Here is a 21,449-nt window from a genome sequence, read left to right on the forward strand (position 1 = left end):
CAGAGGCTAATTTTCATCACTCAAACTCTCCTGTTGGATTTATCTATAGTTATGCACATGTGCAGGCAGGATTTATTTCCAATTATTAACAGGGTGGTTTGAGCCCTGAATGCTGATTGGTTTAAAGCCATGGTATAGCAGACTGTGTATCACGGGAATTACCAAAAAATACTTTTTGCTATTCTAATTAGGTTGTTAATCAGTTTATAATAGCAATAAGGCATCTCAGGGGTTTGTGGTATATGACCAATATACCACAGTTAAGGGCTATGTCCTTAGAATAGCCCTTAGCTGTGGTATATTGGCCATACACCACGCCTCCTTGGGCCGTATTACTTAATCATAGCTGTCAAAATAAGTTACATTGATCTGGAGAGTTTAATACCGGTGATTTATCTTTTCTTTTGTGACATATTCTTAAACTTGCAATAATTATTATATTGGTGGAAAACCGAATTTTGCTTCCTAGCCTATGTCGTTAAAAATGAAGGAAAAAAATCCTAATTCGCTGGATATGTTATAGACTAAGAGTTTCGTGGATAAATGTGGCAACTCCTCTCTTGCTACAAAAAAAACCCAAAACATTAAAGACCTAGTTGTCTGCCTTGTGTGCGGGTTTTCAGAGGTCAGCGCCTCGAAGTTTTAGCTAGACCTGGCAACCCTTAGCCGGAGGTAGAATGATGAAAACCATCAAGTTCCTGCTTTCCTGTTCTCCAGAAGCAGTTGTCTGACGGTGAGTATTGTTTAACCAGCTAAGCGTATCTTCAACATTATGGATATATTTTGTGGATTGACTATCAGCGACTGTTTTATGTCTAGATATCTGACATTAATTGACGACTGACTGTTCATCAGTGTGTGAGAAACGGGACTAATAGCTAGCTAGCTGTGTGACATTAGACGGTAGTTAACGTTAGCTTGCTAACAACCGTGGCCCTGTGTGCCATGTGCCATTTCCAAATGGGTTAGCTAAACGCATAACGTTAGCTACAGCCATATTACTAGTGTGTAGCTAAAGCATTACAAACATGTTATCCAGTACTGTAATTGTCAGATGACACGTGGCTGGTGAAATAATTCAATGTAACGTTATTCAGACATCATTAACTTACTAAACAGCCCACGTACAAGTATTACCCATTTGATTAACGGTAGCCAACTAACGTGCTAGGTGTATGAAACTAGTAATTTAGTAGCCTGCTGATTTTTTTTTTTTTATATATATATTTTTAAAGCTAACTAGTAAAATATTATCAGTTGAGCATGCATTTCACTCCAGGACCACGCTTAATCTGTGTCCAGGAAACTGGCCTATAATGTTTACCCGCCTTGTTTCAACAGCCAACAAAGATGCAGATCTTTGTGAAAACGTTGACGGGTAAAACCATCACCCTTGAGGTGGAACCCAGTGACACCATCGAGAATGTGAAGGCCAAGATTCAAGACAAAGAAGGTAACACTCAATCTCAGCAACAGTAAAAATGGCTGGGCACTGATCTAGGATTAGTTTACCTTCCACCTGAGAACCGAAAATCGACATAAGATATGTGTATATGGGCAACTACTCCAGTTGGTGTGATGTGGATGGTTTGATGGCAAACATACTTAGTTTGCTGCCTTCCCTTTCAGGTATTCCTCCTGACCAACAGCGACTCATCTTCGCTGGCAAACAGTTGGAGGATGGCCGCACATTGTCAGACTACAACATTCAGAAAGGTACTTCTTGACTAATCCAATGATTGAGATAATAAACTATTTATTTTATATAAGGGCCTAACAAAAATACAAATGTTTATATAAAAATATCAGTGCATATTTTCAACTCTTAGAAATACAATTTGTGATACTACCTGGAAAACAGTGACGTGTTACGTAGTGGACTATCCTGACTAAATAAATTATTTAGTGTAATTTGTTAATGTGTCACTACTTTGCTTCCCAGAGTCCACTCTACATCTCGTGCTGCGTCTGAGAGGAGGTATCATCGAGCCTTCCCTGAGACAGCTGGCACAGAAATACAACTGTGACAAAATGATCTGCCGCAAGTATGTCTGCTTTCATTAACTGAACACAAAATACACTGAACAAAAATATAAACACAGCATGCAACAATTTCAAAGATTTTACTGAGTTGCAGTTCATTTAAGGAATTCAGTCAACTGAAATAATAAATTAGGCTCTAATTTATGTATTTCACATGACTGGGAATACAGATATGCATCTGTTGGTCACAATATCTGAAAAAAGGGTAAGGGTGTGAATCAGAATACCAGTCAGTATCTGATGTGACCACCATTTGCCGCGCAACATATTTCCTTCGCATTGAGTTGATCAGGCTGTTGATTGTGGCATGAGGAATGTTGTCCCACTCCTCTTCAATGGTTGTGTGAAGTTGCTGGATATTAGCAGGAACTGGAACACGCTATCGTACGCGTTGATCCAGAGCATCCCAAATAAGCTAAATGGGTGACATGTCTGGTGAGTATGTAGGCCATGGAAGAACTGGGACATTTTCAGCTTCCAGGAATTATGTACAGATCCTTGCGACATGGGGCAGAGTATAGTCATGCTGAAACATGAGGTGATTGCTGTGGATGAATGGCACGACAATTAGCCCTAGGATCTCGTCACAGTATCTCTGTGCATTCAAATTTCCATAGATAAAATGCAGTTGTGTTCGTTGTCCATAGCTTATGTCTGCCCATACTATAACCCCACTACCAACATTGGTCACTATGTTCACAACGTTGACATCAGCAAATCTCTCACACTGCCCGGTACAGTTAAAACCAGGATTCATCCAGCGTGTCAGTGGCCATCGAAGGTGAGCATTTGCCCACTGAAGTTGGCTACGACGCCGAACTGCAGTCAGGTCAAGACCCTGGTGAGAACGACAAGCACACAGATGAGCTTCTCTGAGACGGTTTCTGGCAGTTTGTGCAGAAATTCTTTAATTTCATCAGCTGTCCAGGTGGCTGGTCTCAGATGATCCTGCAGGGGAAGAAGCTGGATGTGGAGGTCCTGAGCTGCCATGGTTACATGAGGCCTGCCAAATTATCTAAAACAATGTTTGGAGTGGCTCATGGTAGAGAATTGAACATTACATTTCCTGGCAACAGCTCTGGCGTGACAACTGCACATTTTAGTGGCCTGTTAGTCACCCAGCACAAGGTGCACCTGTGTAATGATCGTGCTGTTTAATCAGCTTCTTGATATGTCGCACCTTTCAGGTGGATGGATTATCTTGGCAAAGGAGAAATGCTCACTAACGGGGATGTAAACAAATTTACATTTACATTTAAGTCATTTAGCAGACGCTCTTATCCAGAGCGACTTACAATTTGAACGTTTTTGGTGAATATGGAACATTTCTGGGATTTTATTATTTCAGCTCATGAAACATGGGATCAACACTTCACATGTTGCGTTTTATTTTTGTTCAGTGTAGAATTACAGACATCTACTGACCCAGGTCTGTGCACTTAATGATGTTGGTGCACTCTCTGTATTACAGATGCTATGCACGTCTTCACCCCCGTGCAGTCAACTGCCGCAAAAAGAAGTGTGGGCATACCAGCAACCTGCGCCCCAAGAAGAAGCTGAAGTAAACTTGCATCCTTACAATCTTTTGTCAAGGTTTTCAATAAAGGAAAAAGGAAAGGCTCATTCTTGCTGTCACAAACCTTGACTTACTACATAGCACATGGCAGTTTTGATCACATTATTCTATGCCCTTTTATTTTTTAGACAGTTTCTTTTGAACAAGGATCATGAAAAATAACATTTTGCTCCACTTCACTTGAGTGCCTTAATCTAAATATAATTTGTGCAATGAAACTTGCAATTTCATCACGGATCTTTCTTTTTTTTTTTTACAGTAAATGCAAATACATACAACCACTTACAAGGCCTATAGCGTTGTCTCCTATAAACTGAACATCAAGTCCCTTCTACTGCTCTTAATGATTACATATGCTGGAGGGAAATAAGAGCTGATCAAATGCATTCATTCAAGTCTCAAAGATAGTTATATTTACGTAAGCCTCATGAAGAGCTCAGTTCAACCCTTAGCGCTTTAGCATTTATGATTGACATTTTGCAGGTCATTTCCGATTGCGCCGACATGCAGCGTTGTAGCGCAGATTTTCAGCGCTATGGATTGAACGGATTATATTATGAAATCTGGCTCTTTGAGAAGTCTTAATTTAACATTGACTTATTGCAAGAGCAAACTCTTAAATGTCTTAAATCTTATCGCTCATCTAAATCATCTACCTAATTATCAGGACTAATCTAACATTCTATAAACACAAATGAGAATCTGTTGAGTCAAGCTTTTGAAAGCTCTTACTTTGAGAACTCAACTCTCTTTGGTGCCTTTTAGTTCTTAGATGGTTGGAACATATTCGGATGTATGCAAGTTACCCTCCCATGCCTCATACATCACACTATTACCAGCATGCCATAGTACCAATAAAGTTTTATATATTTACAACTGGTACCCGTAACACGGACACATCTGACGTTTCTGTCAATAAACATGTTTCTTTACAGATTGTTTATCGCTCAGAGCACTTCACATGCATTGTTTTTTTTTAAAGTATACAATTATCAGACATGAGTTAACATTTCACAGGTTAAATAAAGACTAACAATCTGTAGTGCTGAAGACCTGCGCAATAGAAAGGAGAAGTACATGTCCATGGCGCTACAGCGCAGATCTTCAGTGTTACGGATTGAATCCCGAGATTATTACAGATGCATATCTTTCCGTCTCTGTGATACTAACTTTGCTCAGATGTATAAAAAATAATATTTTGATAAGGCTAATTCTTTACTTTCTTGTTATTGAATACCAATTATCTTGAGTTGTATGATAATTTGATGTGAATTCTGTCAGCCACATTTTTAAAAATGATTCATCTGCGTCATGTAATGCTCCTTTCCACATACATGGTTGCACTGAGATCTCTCCCCCAAAAAATAAATAAACTCCTCACTGGAAAATTAAAATAGATAATCCACATTGCTCATTATACCATTATATTACCAAATTTGTATAAAATCAGTTGAATTCAAAATCTACAAGCACCTAATGATGTCATTGTTCTCATTCTTGACAATATTCCTAATTGCAAATAAACAGCCTAGCACTTAAGACTATTGCCTTGAATGTTGCTTAAGAAAGCAACATGTAACGCAGCACAACACCGGACACAGCAGATACACTGCCTTGGTCAGTGTTTCCCAACCCTGGTTCTCCAGTTCCCCCAACAGTACACAGTTTTGTTGTAGCCCTTGACAAACACACCTAATTCAACTCAGTGAGGGCTTGATGATTAGTTGACAAGTTGAATCAGGTGTGCTTGTCCAGGTTACAATAAAAATGTACAATGGAGTACCTGGGTTGGGAAACACTGCCTAGGTAACACCACAACATATTGCTTAACAAGCTGGAAAGTACAGTACAGCAATGCAGCAATCTTCCCACAGCAGAAGTGGTGTTGTGCTTTATAGCAGGAGAGAACCAGCTCCATCTCGTTTTCCTCTCTTTGCATTGGCCATCCCCAACAGACCCTTCCTCTTTGGCATCATTTGTCAATCAGCTTGACAAGGCTCTGCCGGAGGTCGTTCAGGTCAAAGAGCTTGATGTCCAGGATCTCGATGGCCCTCTGTACCTCACTCTCTGTGCGGTCCCGCTCCTCTAGGGAGGCGGCCAGGTTCTGCTCTGCATTCTGCACCCGCCCCTCCAGCTCCAGGTTACGCATCTCCATCTCCTGAAGAACCACACGGGGGAAAAGAAGACAATTTCAACCACCTTAATTCACCCTTAATGCATCCTACTTGCTGCTTGTTCCTACAATGTTTCAGCAAGTATTTATTCAGTGTGCAGTTCTACCTGTAATCTATGTATGGCTTCTTCTCTCTCCTGCTCCATCTCATGGTATTCTGATTTCTTGTTCTGCAGAATGTGGATTTCCTGGGATAAAAAAACAAACATTATCAATCGCACATTAGGACCTTTGCGATCAGCAACACAAAACAAAGGAAGTTACAGGTTTTCGCATCAGCCTTTATTAATTTAGTTTAAAGACCACAACTGATTTGAGATCAGTTGCCTGGTTATGCTATCTTTGTGATAAGACTGTTCTCCATCTATAATTGCATACAATTTCATTTCAACTCCAGCTAATTTTGATCTTGGTAACTAGAAACGTCTCCCCCTAACCTCATCTTATGCATAAGTTGCAAAGGGCAAACAGCTGTACCAGAGGAGGCTGGTGGGAGGAGCTAGGACAGGCTCATTGTAATGACTAGAATGGAATTAATGGAACAGAGTCAAATGTGGTTTCCATATGTTTGTGTTTGACGTTCCATTAATTCCATTCCAGCCATTACAATGAGCCCATCTTCCTATAGCTCCTCCCAGCAGCCTCCTCTGAGATGTACCTACAATACCTCTCGTTTCCCCTGTATGTCTCTTGCCCTCTGACCTCGTCTTTAGCCTTGAGCAGGGCCTCCAGTTCCTCCAGAGACCGAGTCAGCTCGTCCTTTAGCATGTCACTAGGACCGTGGCCGCCATGTGCTTCCAGATCAGACACCTGCCAACAGACAATACGTTTCAGTCAAGACCAGGGGTGTATTCATCACGCCGATTATGTTGCAAAACGTTTTCTTGTTCACTCCAAATGGAAAACGGTTTGCAATGAAAATGAGGTTTCTATTGGACAAATTCAGGTAGGTCCAATTTCCTTCTGTTTACTTCCTTTTGGTTCTTACATGGTAAACAGTTTCCGTTGCAAGACGTAATGAATACACCCCAGGATAAATCAGTATAGACTTGACTGTTCTGCAGTTCTTGTCAGATCTCTAGAGGGAATGTGAACGTTATTGTGACGTGTTTGCCAGAACCCTTGTTGAAACTAGATTGAGCCTCTACTTGCTATGCACTCCTGAATGGTACTATAATTGGGACAGGTGCTGGTCCAGAAAGGAATGATACCTTGCCTTTACAGCTTGCCCCTGCCATTAAATGTTATGTACATTTTCCTAAATGATAACAGTGTTTACCCAGTTGTGGTCATTTAAATCCGTCAGAATCTCTTTTCAATCAGCCATTCTAATTGGCAAGACCAACCGCAATGAGCAATGGGTCTGTTGTTCTCCAGGCCTTTCTTCATCAACTCAATTCACAACTGCTCCTCACACAAAATGCATCATATATAATATAATATAGCAGTACCACACTGCAGGTAAAGGAAAATCCAAATCCCTTTTCCCTGGCTCCGGATAAAAAATGTCCTACTTTTCTCCCCCCCCCCCCCCTTCTGACACACAGGTCTCGGCACATCTCTGCGTGCCTGGCAGATATCTCAGCTTGGATGTCGGCCCACCACCTCAAGCTCAACAAGTCGGAACTGCTCTTCCACCCGGGGAAGGCCTGCCCGCTCAAAGACCTCTCCATCACGGTTGACAACTCCACAGTGTCGCCTTCGGAGAGTGCAAATAACCTTGGCATGACCCTGGACAACACCCTTCTCTGCAAACATCAAAGCAGTGACTTGCTTCTGCAGCTTCATGCTCTACAACATCCGTAGAGTACAACCCTACCTCACACAGGAAGCGGTGCAGGTCCTAATCCAGGCACTTATCCTCTCCCTTCTGGGCTACTGCAACTCGCTGTTGGCTGGGCTACTGCAACTCGCTGTTGGCTGGGCTACTGCAACTCGCTGTTGGCTGGGCTACTGCAACTCGCCGTTGGCTGGGCTACTGCAACTCACCGTTGGCTGGGCTACTGCAAGTCGCCGTTGGCTGGGCTACTGCAAGTCGCCGTTGGCTGGGCTACTGCAACTCGCCGTTGGCTGGGCTACAGCAACTCGCTGTTGGCTGGGCTACTGCAACTCGCTGTTGGCTGGACAACAGGTTTTCAACCTTCCCAAGTTCTCTCATGTCACCCGTTATGCCACCTCAGGTCACTTGGACACTCCTCCCTACGGGAGTCCAAGCTTTTCTCTGTCCTGGCATTCCCCCCCCAAATGGAAACTCCAAATCCCTTGTGTATATACAGTACCAGTCAGAAGTTTAGACACACCTAATCATTACAGGGTTTTTCTTAATTTTTTTACTATTTTCTAGTACATTGTAGAATAATGAATAGTGAAGGCATCAGAACTATGAAATAACACATTTGGAATAAAGTAGTAACCAAAAAAGTGTTAAACAAATCAAAATATAATTTTATATTTGAGATTCTTCAAAGCAGCCTTTGCCTTGATGACAGCTTTGGACACTCTTGGCATTCTCTCAACCAGCTTCATGAGGTTGGAATGCATTTCAATTAACAGGTGTGTTTTGTTAATCTGTGGAATTTCCTTTTTAATGAATTTAAGCCAATCTGTTGTTTTGTGACACGGTAGGGGTGGTAAAAGACCATGTCCACATTTATTTAAATTTAAATTTAACCTTTATTTAACTAGGCAAGTCAGTTAAGAACAAATTCTTATTTTCAATGATGACCTAGGAACAGTGGGTTAACTGCCTGTTCAGGGGCAGAACGACAGATTTGTACCTTGTCAGCTCGGGGGTTTGAACTTGCAACCTTCCGGTTACTAGTCGCTCTAACCACTATGCTACCCTGCCGCCCCACATTAAGGCAAGAACAACTCAAATAACAAAGAGAAATGACAGTCCATCATGACTTTAAGACATGAGGGTCAGTCAATCCAGAAGAACTTTGAAAGTTTCTTCAAGTGCAGTCGCAAAAACCATCAAGTGCTATGATGAAACTGGTTCTCATGAGGACCGTCACAGGAAAGGAAGACCCAGAGTAACCTCTGCTGCAGAGGATAAGTTCATTAGAGTTAACTGCACCTCAGATTGCAGCCCTAATAAATGCTTCAGAGAGTTCAAGTAACAGATGTTGATGTTGAGAGGTCTCAACATCAACTGTTTAGAGGAGACTGTGTGAATCAGGCCTTCAAGAAACTACTACTAAAGGACACCAATAAGAAGAAGAGACTTGCTTGGGCCAAGAAAAACGAGCAATGGACATTAGACTGGTGGAAATCTGTCCATTGGTCTGATGAGTGCAAATTTGAGATTTTTGGTTCCAAATGCTGTGTCTTTAAGACGCAGAGTAGGTGAACAGATCATCTCCGCATGTGTTGTTCCCACCATGTGTTGTTCCCACCATGTGTTGTTCCCACCATGTGTTGTTCCCACCATGTGTTGTTCCCACCATGTGTTGTTCCCACCATGTGTTGTTCCCACCATGTGTTGTTCCCACCATGTGTTGTTCCCACCATGTGTTGTTCCCAAGCATGGAGGAGGAGGTGTGATGGTGCTTTGCTGGTGACACTGTCAGTGATTTACAGTATTTAGAATTCAAGGCACACTTAACCACTTAACTGCCTGCCATTAGGTACCGAGATGAGATCCTCAGAACCCTTGTGAGACCATATGCTGGTGCGGTTGGCCCTGGGTTCCTCCTAATGCAAGACAATGCTAGACCTCATGTGGCTGGAGTGTGCCAGCAGTTTCTGCAAGAGGAAGGCATTGATGCTATGGACTGGCCCGCCCGTTCCCCAGACCTGAATCCAATTGAGCATATCTGGGACATCATGTCTCGCTCCATCCACCAACGTGACGTTGCACCACAGACTGTCCAGGAGTTGGCGGATGCTTTAGTCCAGGTCTGGGAGGAGATCCCTCAGGAGACCATCCGCCACGTCATCAGGAGCATGCCCAGGTGTTGTAGGGAGGTCATACAGGCACGTGGAGGCCACACACACTACGGAACCTCATTTTGACTTGTTTTAAGGACATCAAAGTTCGATCAGCCTGTAGTGTGGTTTTCCACTTTAATTTTGAGTGTGACTCCAAATCCAGACCTCCATGGGTTGATAAATTTGATTTCCATTGATAATTTTTGTGTGATTTTGTTGTCAGCACATTCAACTATGTAAAGAAAAAAGTATTTAATAAGAATATTTCATTCATTCAGATCTAGGATGTGTTATTTTAGTGTTCCCTTTATTTTTTTGAGCAGTGTATATATATATATATTTTTTTTAAATGAAATATGACACGAGGAAACAATCAAAAGCAACATAAAAGCTCCATAAATAAAATAACATTTTAAATCCTTAGTGGCTGTCACGGTCTTCCTCCTCTTCATTTGAAGAGGAGAGGCGAGAAGGATCGGAGGACCAAAATACGGCGTGGTTTGTGTTCATCTTGATATTTAATAAAGACAACACTGAACACTGAAACACACCTCTGGACTGAGGGGCTCTGGCGCCTCTGGAGCGGGAGACTCCGGCAGCGCCGGACAGGCTTGAGACTCCGGCAGCGCCGGACAGGCAGGAACACCTGTAGGGAGGAGACATAGTGACAGCCTGGTGCGTGGGGCTGCCACAGGACCCACCAGGCTGGGGAGACCTCCAGGAGGCTTGGTGTTAGGAGGAGGCACCTGAAGGACCGGGCTGTGGGGGAGCACTGGAGCTCTGGTGCGCAGCCTTGGCACCACTCCCCCAGGCTGGATCACTACTCTAGCCCGGACCCTCCAGAGTGCAGGCACAGGTTGAACCGGGCTGTGGGTAAGCACGGGAGATCTAGTGCCTACTACGCGCACCTCTCCCTTAGGCTCCACTCCCACATTTGCCCGGCACGAGCGGAGCGCAGGCATAGGACACACTGCCGCCTCCCAACGCCCCGGAGACACAGTACGCAGAGCCAGCGTAGGATACCCTGGACCAAAACTGCGTACCGGCGACCGGACACGCTGAGCAGGCACAATACGCCCTGGCTCGATGCCCACACTCGCATGACACTTTCGGGGGGCTGCCCTATAGCGCACCGGGCTATGTGCACGTACTGGCGACTCCGTGCGCTTAACCGCATAACACGGTGCCTGACCAGTAACGTGCTGCTTATAATAAGCACGAGGAGTGAGCTCAGGTCTGCTACCTGGCTTAGCCCCACACCTCGTGTGCCCCCCCCAAAAGAATGGGGCTGCCTCTTGTACCTGTCGCGCTGCCATACTGCCTCCTCATATCGCCGCCGCTCAGCTTTCGCTGCCTCCAGGTCTGCTTTGGGGCGGTGATGTTCCCCAGCCTGTGCCCAGGGTCCCTCTCCGTTCAATATCTCCTCCCATGTCCAGGAGTCCTGTGATGCTGGCCGCTGTCCCTGCTGCCGCTCACCACGCCGCTTGGTCCTGTTGTGGTGGGTGATTCTGTCACGGTCTTCCTCCTCTTCATCTGAAGAGGAGAGGCGAGAAGGATCGGAGGACCAAAATGCGGCGTAGTTTGTGTTCATCTTGATATTTAATAAAGAAAACACTGAAACACACTATACAAAAACAATAAACAAAATAACGACCGTGAAGCTAATGAGAACTGTGCTGACACAAGCAAACAACATAGACAATCACCCACAAACAAACAGTGAAACCCAGGCTACCTAAGTATGATTCTCAATCAGAGACAACTAATGACACCTGCCTCTGATTGAGAACCATACTAGGCCGAAACATACAAATCCCAAAATCATAGAAAAACAAACAGACTGCCCACCCCAACTCACGCCCTGACCATACTAAATAATGACAAAACAACGGAAATAAAGGTCAGCACGTGAAAATGGCGATGTCAATTCTACCAGTATTGTACTATGTGATAGCTGTTGGAAAAGCATTCCTCGTGAAGCTGGTTGAGAGAATGTCAAGGAAAAGGGTGGCTACTTTGAAGATTTTTGTTGGGTTACTACATGATTCCATATGTGCTATTTCATCATGTTGATGTGTTCAGTATTACTCTACAATGTAGAACATCTTCTCAATAAAGAAAAACCCTTGAATGAGTAGGTGTGTCCAACCTGTTGACTGGTACTGTACAGTATAGATAACACTAAACCAGCACTTGATCCCCCTCCCCAGCTCTGACTCTACTGATAGCTACGTTATTGAGGAAAATGGTACTTTCTATGCCCGTGATGGGGTTGTCCCACCTAGCTGTGTTTTAAGATGAATGCACTAACTATAAGTCTCCCTGGATAAGAGCGTCCGCTAAATGACTGAAAAGTCAAATAAAATGTCTGCCAAAGTCTGCCATCTTGGAACCTGGATCACCTCCCACCTCTTTATCCCGCTTCAACCCAATTCAGTAACAGCAGTGCCCCTGAGAATGCTGTTCCTATACATGCAAAACAGCAGTATCTCCTACTAACCAAACAAGTCATAAACTAAACAAATAACAACAGTGAGGAATTAATACACAAACCCCCCCAATGCACAAACTGCCAAGCAACAAAACTGTAGTATAGAGTAAATAACAAAGTCATTATCTGTCATTGGATGATAAAGGCATAATGTCTCCCTATCAGACATTGAGGTCTCAATACTACACACAACATACACCCTCCTCTTGATCCTCCTTTACCATGGCCAAGGCTGCTGCCTTCCAATGAGCAAGCCAAGGACCGAGACACCACCATTATCAGGTAACTGAGAATTGAAACCTCACTGCTGTGTCAACTCAGCCTGCAAAATACGAACAAAACTAAAAGGAGACCTTTAAAAGGTCTCTGCTTCTTGGAGAGTCTTGAGAGAGGCTGGATTATTTTTAACTGTGTGTGGTAGGAAGGGAGAACTAAATGAGAAGCTGCCAGTTTCCTCTGGTTATTTTTCATTTTTCTCCGAACTAGGGCATTGAAAGTAGGATATTGCTGTCCTACAAACCTCTCTCTCTTTCACCCCCTGGAGATGTGAACCATTTTCAGAGATGTGAACCATTTTCAGCCACTTAGTCGCCCACTTCAGATCGAGAGAAAGAGAGAACTTGGTCCACCAGACCAGGGCCCGGTTTCCCAAAAGCATCATTAGAACCTTCGTAGAAGCATTGTTAAATCTCTGAACTGTTTCACAAAACCATCGTTATTAATGTTGCACTTAAACACTCTGAATCTAACGCCTGCCTCAGACCACTCATATAACAGCTACTGAATCTAAAGCCTGCATCAGACCAGTCATATAACAGCTACTGAATCTAAAGCCTGCCTCAGACCAGTCATATAACAGCTACTGAATCTAAAGCCTGCCTCAGACCAGTCATATAACAGCTACTGAATCTAACGCCTGCCTCAGACCAGTCATATAACAGCTACTGAATCTAAAGCCTGCCTCAGACCAGTCATAGAACAGCTACTGAATCTAACGCCTGCCTCAGACCAGTCAAAGAACAGCTACTGAATCTAACGCCTGCCTCAGACCAGTCATAGAACAGCTACTGAATCTAACGCCTGCCTCAGACCAGTCATAGAACAGCTACTGAATATAACGCCTGCCTCAGACCACTCATAGAACAGCTACTGAATCTAACGCCTGCCTCAGACCACTCATAGAACAGCTACTGAATCTAACGCCTGCCTCAGACCACTCATAGAACAGCTACTGAATCTAACACCTGCCTCAGACCACTCATAGAACAGCTACTGAATATAACGCCTGCCTCAGACCACTCATAGAACAGCTACTGAATCTAACGCCTGCCTCAGACCACTCATAGATTCAGTAGCTGTTCTAACGCCTGCCTCAGACCACCCATAGAACAGCTACATGTATCGGCCCTCCCGCATCACTTTATACACATATCTCCACTAAACATATAATCACATGGTTTATCCTTCTCTGTGATTGCTGATAACTACAGAACAAAGTTGACTACAAACCAGTGGTGTAATTAAAGTACTTAAGTAAAAATACTTAAACTTAAGTTTTTTGGGGAATCTGTACTTTATTATTTATATTATTGACTACTTTTACTTCACTACATTCCTAAAGAAAGTAATGTACTTTTTACTCCATACATTTTCCCTGACACCCAAAAGTACTCATTACATTTTGAATGCCCAGCAGGACAGGAAGTTAGTCCAATTCACACACTTATCAAGAGAACAAGCCTGGTCAACTCTTCTGCCTCTGATCTGGTGGACTCACTAAACACAAATGCTTAATTTGTAAATGAAGTCTGAGTGTTGGAGTCTCCTCCTGGCTATCAATAAATAAAAATACATGTAAAAAACTGTTTGGTTAATTTAAGTAATTTGAAATAATTCATACTATTACTTTTGATACTTAAGTATATTTAAAACCAAATAGTTTTACTCAAGTGATCTTTTACTGGGTGACTTTCACTTTTACCCGAGTCATTTTCTATTAAGGTATCTTAACTTTTACTCAAAAGTTAGTATGACAAATCGGGTACTTTTTCCACTACAGCTACAAATACAAAGTTGTCAATGTCTATGCAATTGATACAAACAAGCGACGTATGAAAATATACTTCAAATGAAAACCGAGATGACTGCATTACAATATAAACAGTCAGCTATAAACCTATTTCAATCATATGCTTAATCAATGATGTTATATTTTGCTACTTGTAGGCTACTGTCTGTAATTTGTCTCAATGTGTTTCATGATGTTTAGCCTAATGTGGGTTATGATGTGCCAATCAGTGATTTAGTGCATTTTTATTGGATAGGCAATATTTGCAGCTTTTGGGAAACCAGGGCCCCGTTTCCCCAAAATATAATTAGAACGTTCATAGTAGCATCGTTAAATCTCTGACATGTTCCCCAAACCATTGTTATTAACGTTGCACTTGAGCTTGTAAGAGCTGATCCATCGCCAGTATTGTGAAATAATTATAATGTTAAGGTAAGATTTGAATGGAGAAAGCTGATCTGAGCGCAGCCCTTCCTTTCTTTCTTTCGATCCAATCACTATCGACTCATGCTCCAATGACACACTTATAAACCGTTCTCTCTGCATGGTGTTTTGGTAAATGCATGTTACATCTTCGTCTGTTGTAGGAAAGATTCATCGTTAAATCACTCGTAAATGTAGGTTTTATTGGGCCCTGGGTGGCTTGTCTTTTTAGAGGAGGTTTAATGTAAAGACGCGGAGGATACAAATCTTCTGGGACGACTGATATATATTCACAGTACAGTTAAACAACGACAGAAACATTGCATGAAATGGTAGAATAATAGTGGAGATCAATTTTATCAGGCTAGACAAGACATTGTAAGCCCAGACCACTCAAACCATTGAAGTATTTGAATCCAAAGGTTTTTAATAAAAGGCTCGGAGACCAGCAAATTCCATACGTTCTAAGCAGCCAGCAACCCTGAAAAGACATTATATTGATGACATAGAAGTGTAAAAAACAGACAAAACCCTTAATTGACTGGACCCATTTAGCATTGACGCAATGGAGAATGTCTCATCATCCACTTGTCTAGTAATCCTATGTATCACATGTATATCTCAGGGATGGGAGGTAAATGGGATTCCATGTGTACTCCAAGCCACAGATGGATGACATTCTCTGCATTTAGACTAATGACGCCTTAGAGAAATAGATGTGATAGTGCGAGCATGCAAAGAGCATGTTTATACTGCCCAGTAATCCAAACCAACTGACACACCTTGAATAAAGCTTCAGGGGAAAAGCCTGCAGCATGACAAGGACAGTGTTGTCAGAGGATGATAAAGGGAACTACCAACTGATGTGTCCTTCCACTTTTCTCCAAAGACTTTCACAAGACAAAAAAAAAACCATTGCATGAAAACGATGACCCAATCAAAAACCTGCATGACCTCCCCCCGGCAGAGAACCGGCACGCCGGAGACTTTCAAAAGCTGTCAGTGGCAGTGACTCATCAACCGGTCACGTTTGAACAAGACTTTACTGCTACAGTGGCCCACCGCCTTCTCTCTCCTCTCGGACTGCAGAGTTTTACAGCACCAGCGTTGATCATTAGATGTGACCTTAACTATCAACATCTTACCTCCAGGTCACAGCGTGGAGATATTTATGGAGTGAGTGAAGGTAACATGAGGCGAGGCATCAGGCACGTGTCTATTCCTCAAGAGGCTGAAAATAACTTCAAATCTTCATGGTGCTCCATGGTAATGCTTTTAATTGTACTTTCCCATTGCACAACTAGGAATGTAACATATCTTTCTACAAATGTATTTTTCATAATTCTGTTTTCTTGAGTGGTTGCATGCACTTGCATAAATACATTGAACTTTAACATTTACCTCGCATTCCACTGAGACTTGGTCCACTCAACATCTGTGGAAACGGATCTGACATGGCGTCCATAGTTCTATGCTATAGAAAGTAAAGGGATGACAACACTCACCTGGTCTCGTAGCCTCTCCGTCTCCTCCTGGTAGGCAGCTAGCTGCTTCTTCCACTGCTGCACGTTGTTATTAGCTTCATGCAACGCTGACACCAGCTTGGAGTTGCTGTCCTGCAGGGTGAAGAGCTCTGCCTCCAGGTTCATCTCGCAGATAGACCTGGAAGACATTGGCAAAGACCTCAGACAAACATTCTCTGGCCACTCTGGAATGGAAAAGAATGAGGGGACATTCACTACATGCTGGAGAGAGGCTTAATAGTAAAGACTGGCAATCAAGAGTGTCCGTATTTGTTCAACTCTGGGATATAATTTGTGCAATTGGTCCATTAAATATGTTCCTGTTCCATGTTCTTAGATGCCATGTTATTCTACGATTAGAAAGCTTAAGGTTATCCAATCATAGCAACTCACCATAGCAACCATAGAATAAGCCTTGTGTAGTAATAATGGACAACAGGGACAAAAGTAGAGTAGAATGAGTGACTGAATGGCAGGGAAATATTCACATTTGAGTCATTTAGCAGACTCTCTTATCCAGAACGACTTACAGCAGTGTTTTCCAATAGTGACTTACATGCATGTGGCCAACCTTCTCCCTCTGTGTGTGAGTCATCACATGATCTTTGCCCCACTCACTTTTCTCTTGTCTGGACCCTGATTCCCGTTAACATGTTTATTCAATGGGAAAAACTTCATCAAAACAATCATAACTAAAGCAAGATGGCACCGACAGACATGGTCACCCTGTTCTTAGATCCTAGTCAATTTTGCAGTATTTAGTTTTTTTTGTGTGTGTTATTTCTTATATTATTTGCTCAGAATGTTTTTTGCATTATTACCTACAGCTGAAAGTAACTTTTGAATATTAGATTGGCTGTCATTCACCAGCATTTCGACCAGAAATTTGACTTTCCAAAATTGGATCCTTTGTTTAAACTCCCTCGAGGTAATTCCATGAACGACATCACCGGAGAAGAGGAGCAAACTATAAACCGCATATCCTGAGGCTGTATTTATTGTACCTGGGGACTTTAGTAAAGGAAATCTGAGAAAAATGCTACTGAAGTTCTATCAACACATCTCATGTGCTAATCACGCATTGAGCAGTCTTGAACATTACTACTCCCCCTTCTGGGACAGCTACAAGGCCCACCCCGCCCTCCCTTCACCAAATCCGATCAAGGTTCCATTTTGTTCCTCCCCTCCTATAGGCGGAAACCTAAACTGAAAGTGCGAACCACCACATTTAACCATGGCAAGGTGACTGGAAACGTGTACAAACAGACCAGCTATGCCCTCCGTAACGCAATCAGAGAAGCAAAACGATTGTACAGGGACAAAATGGAGTCGCAATTCAATGGCTCAGACACGAGACGTATGTAGTAGGGACTCCAGACAATCAATGATTATAAAGGGAAAGTCAGCCACGTCACAGACACCGCTGCCTCACTTCCGGAAAAGCTAAACACCATCTTCGCACTCTTTGAGGAAAATATTGAGCTGCCGACGCGGGCCACCATAGTTCCCTCCAAGCTCATCACTAAAGCTCAGGGCCCTGGGTCTGAACCTCGCCCTGTGCAACTGGGTCCTGGACTTCCTTATGGGCAGAACCTAGGTGGTGACACCTAGGGGTGACACCTCCACCTCGCTGATCCTCAACATGGGGGCCCCACAAGGGTGCGTGCTCAGCCCCCTCTTGCACTCCCTGTTCACCCATGACTGCGTGGTCACACACGTCTCCAACTCGATCCTGAAGTTAGCTGACGACACAACAATAGTAGGGCTGATTACCAACAATGATGAGACAGCCTACAGGGAGGAGGTGAGGGCACTGGCACAGTGGTGCCAGGAAAATAACTTCTCCATCAACAAAACGAAGGAGCTGATTGTGGACTTCAGGAGACAGCAGAGAGAGCACGCCCCAATCCACATTGACAGGACCACAGTCGAGAGGGTAAAAAGTTTCAAGTTCCTCGGCGTGCACATCACTGACAACCTGAAATGGTCCATCCACACACAGACAGTGTGGTGAAGAAGGCACAACAACACCCCTTCAACCTCAGGAGGCTGAAGAAATTTGTCTTGGCCCCTAAAACCCTCACTATCTTCCACAGATGCACCATTGAGAGCATCCTATTAGGCTGTATCACTGCCTGGTATGGCAATTGCACCATCCACAGGGCTCTCCGGAGGGTGGTGTGGTCAGCCCAACACATCACCGGGGGCACACTGCCTGCCCTCCGAGAGATCTACAGCACCCGGTGTCACAGGAAAGCCAAGAAGATCATCAAGGACCTCAGCCACCCGAGCCACAGCCTCTTCACCCTGCTACCATGTAGAAGGCGGAGACAGTACAGGTGCATCTAAGCAGGGAGACTGAAAAACAGCTTATTTCCAGGTCATCAGACTGTTAAATAGTCACCACTAGCCCGGCTTCTGCCCAGTACCCTGCTCTGAACTTAGTCACCGCGATGCAGTGCCTTAGACCACTGCGCCACTCGGGAGGCCCTAGTCACTGTTATTAGCCAGCTACCACCCGGTACTCTACCCTGCACCTTAGAGACTGCTGCCCTATTACATATGAACACTGGTCAGTTTAATAAGGTTTACATACTGTTCTACGCAGTTTATACTGTATTGAGGTCAAGGCTCAACCTATATAACTACTGCTGTAAACACCTTTCCTATTGATATACTATCAATACATACCATTATATATATATAATATATATACCTGTATATTCCGAACTCTGACATTACTTGTTCTGATATTTCTTAATATCTTTATTTACATTTTTGGTATTTGTGTGTATTATTTTGGATTGTTAGGTATTACAGCACTGTTCGAGCTAGAAACATAAGCATTTCGTTGGATCTGCGATAAAATCTGCAAAATATTTGTACGTGACCAATACAATTTGATTTGAATGCCCCGGCTCTGGCCTACTACAAGAAAATCCTCGTTGCCTAAATTATGTTTTTCTGCCTGAACCTTGGAGATAAAATGGAATACTTGAGTTTAAGACCAAGAACATTTCTACAAAACATTCAATGTACTTTCAGACAAAGAAAAAACCCTGGCTTGAGTGAAACATTGAGGACAAGAGCGTGTATAATTGGGTTACCCTTCAGAAAGCATCTTTTTAATACGCTCCTTCTCAGAAGACAGTGTGATGTCTGCGCTTTGGCTGCGGAACATCTTGTCCTCAGGACCGTTCACACACATCACCGGCGGAGACTGGAGCTCGTCACCGAGGTCCTAAAACACAACACACATAATACTATAATTTAAAAGGGGCAATCTGCAGTTGAAACAATAACAAAACACTGTTTTGGTAAAAAGCTGAGGAAAGTGGCTGGAGAAATGTAACCACTCTCAAAATAATAGACTGAGCTATGGATGCAAGGAATGACCATCCATGATATAAAAATTATAGTTTTAACCATGTTTTGAGGCTAAATAGTGTTTAATGTATTGCCTTACAACCTGGAATTAAAATTGATTTTGGGGGGTTTATATCATTTGATTTACACAACATGCCTACCACTTTGAAGATGCAAAATATTTTTTACTGTGAAACAAACAAGAAATAAGACAAAAAAACAGAAAACTTGAGGGTGCATAACATTCACCCCCCCCCACCCCCAAAGTCAATACTTTGTAGAGCCACCTTTTGCATCAATTACAGCTGCAAGTCTCTTGGGGTATGTCTCTACAAGCTTGGCACATCTAGCCACTGGGATATTTGCCAATTCTTCAAGGCAAAACTGCTCTAGCTCCTTAAAGTTGGATGGGTTCCACTGATGTACTTCAATCTTTAAGTCATACCACAGATTCTCAATTGGATTAAGGTCTGGGCTTTGACTAGGCCATTCCAAGACATTTAAATGTTTCCACTTAAACCACCCGGGTGTTGATTTTGCAGTTTGCTTATGTGCTGGAAGGTGAACCTCCGTCCCAGTCTCAAATCTCTGGAAGACTGAAACAGGTTTCCGTCAATAATTTCCCTGTATTTAGCGTCATCCATCATTCCTTCAATTCTGACCAGTTTCCCAGTCCCTGCCAATGAAAAACATCCCCACAGCATGATAATGTATATAATAATAATAATAATATATGCCATTTAGCAGACGCTTTTATCCAAAGCGACTTACAGTCATGTGTGCATACATTCTACGTATGGGTGGTCCCGGGGATCGAACCCACTACCCTGGCGTTACAAGCGCCATGCTCTACCAACTGAGCTACAGAAGGACCACTGCCACCATCACGCTTCACTGTGGGGATGATGTTCTTGGGGTGATGAGAGGTGTTGGATTTGCGCCAGACATAGCGTTTTCCTTGATGGCCAAAAAGCAAGACACCCCCAATAAAGGAGTGGTTCTGCAGGTGGTGACCACAGGCCACTTCTCAGTTCCTATGCTTCCTGGCTGATGTTTTGGTCACTTTTGAATGCTGGCTGTGCTTTCACTCTAGTACTAGCATGAGCCGGAGTCTACAACACACACAAGTGGCTCAGGTAGTGCAGCTTATCCAGGATGGCACATCAATGAGAGCTGTGGCAAGAAGATTTACTGTGTCTGTCAGTGTAGTGTCCAGAGCATGGAGGCGCTACCAGGAGACAGGCCAGTACATCAGGAGACGTGGAGGAGGCCGTAGGAGGGCAACAACTCAGCAGCAGGACCGCTACCTCTGCCTTTGTGCAAGGAGGAGCAGGAGGAGCACTGCCAGAGCCCTGCAAAATGACCTCCAGTAGGCCACAAATGTGCATGTGTCTGCTCAAACGGTCAGAAACAGACTCCATGAGGGTGGTATGAAGGCCCGACGTCCACTGGTGGGGGTTGTGCTTACAGCCCAACACCGTGCAGGACTTTTGGCATTTGCCAGAGAACACCAAGATTGGCAAATTCGCCACTCGTGCCATGTGCTCTTCACAGATGAAAGCAGGTTCACACTGAGCACATGACGCCGTGGAGAACGTTCTGCTGCCTGCAACATCCTCCCGCATGACCGGTTTGACGGTGGGTCAGTCATGGTGTGGGGTGGCATTTCTTTGGGGGGCCACACAGCCCTCCATGTGCTCACCAGAGGTAGCCTGACTGCCATTAGGTACCGAGATGAGATCCTCAGACCCCTTGTGAGATCATATGCTGGTTCGGTTGGCCCTGGGTTCCTCCTAATGCAAGACAATGCTAGACATTACATTACATTTAAGTCATTTAGCAGACGCTCTTAT

At 43.6% G+C, this 21,449-nt stretch overlaps 2 protein-coding genes across 3 annotated transcripts in view; one reads left to right on the forward strand and one right to left on the reverse strand.

The window, feature by feature from the left end:
• Nucleotides 1–3,666, forward strand: part of LOC124042004 (ubiquitin-60S ribosomal protein L40-like) — a 14,552-nt gene extending 10,886 nt beyond the window's left edge. The window contains exons 2-6 of the mRNA XM_046360258.1: nt 624–733; nt 1,342–1,453; nt 1,630–1,716; nt 1,943–2,045; nt 3,515–3,666. Of these exons, the coding sequence (XP_046216214.1) occupies nt 1,351–1,453; nt 1,630–1,716; nt 1,943–2,045; nt 3,515–3,608 (387 nt within the window). The 5' untranslated portion in view covers nt 624–733; nt 1,342–1,350 and the 3' untranslated portion in view covers nt 3,609–3,666. The remainder of the gene's footprint in view (nt 1–623; nt 734–1,341; nt 1,454–1,629; nt 1,717–1,942; nt 2,046–3,514) is intronic.
• The window catches only part of LOC124042003 (homer protein homolog 3-like), a 34,114-nt gene continuing 16,014 nt past the window's right edge, over nt 3,350–21,449 (reverse strand). For both annotated transcript variants that reach the window (XM_046360257.1, XM_046360256.1), the window contains 5 exons: nt 19,338–19,471; nt 16,213–16,369; nt 6,495–6,602; nt 5,900–5,980; nt 3,350–5,777 (listed from right to left, as the gene is read on the reverse strand). In XM_046360257.1, coding sequence (XP_046216213.1) covers nt 5,592–5,777; nt 5,900–5,980; nt 6,495–6,602; nt 16,213–16,369; nt 19,338–19,471 — 666 coding nt within the window. In that variant the 3' untranslated portion in view covers nt 3,350–5,591. The remainder of the gene's footprint in view (nt 5,778–5,899; nt 5,981–6,494; nt 6,603–16,212; nt 16,370–19,337; nt 19,472–21,449) is intronic.

Source organism: Oncorhynchus gorbuscha, linkage group LG08 (genome assembly GCF_021184085.1).
Source record: "Oncorhynchus gorbuscha isolate QuinsamMale2020 ecotype Even-year linkage group LG08, OgorEven_v1.0, whole genome shotgun sequence".
Classification (NCBI taxonomy): Eukaryota; Metazoa; Chordata; class Actinopteri; order Salmoniformes; family Salmonidae; genus Oncorhynchus; species Oncorhynchus gorbuscha.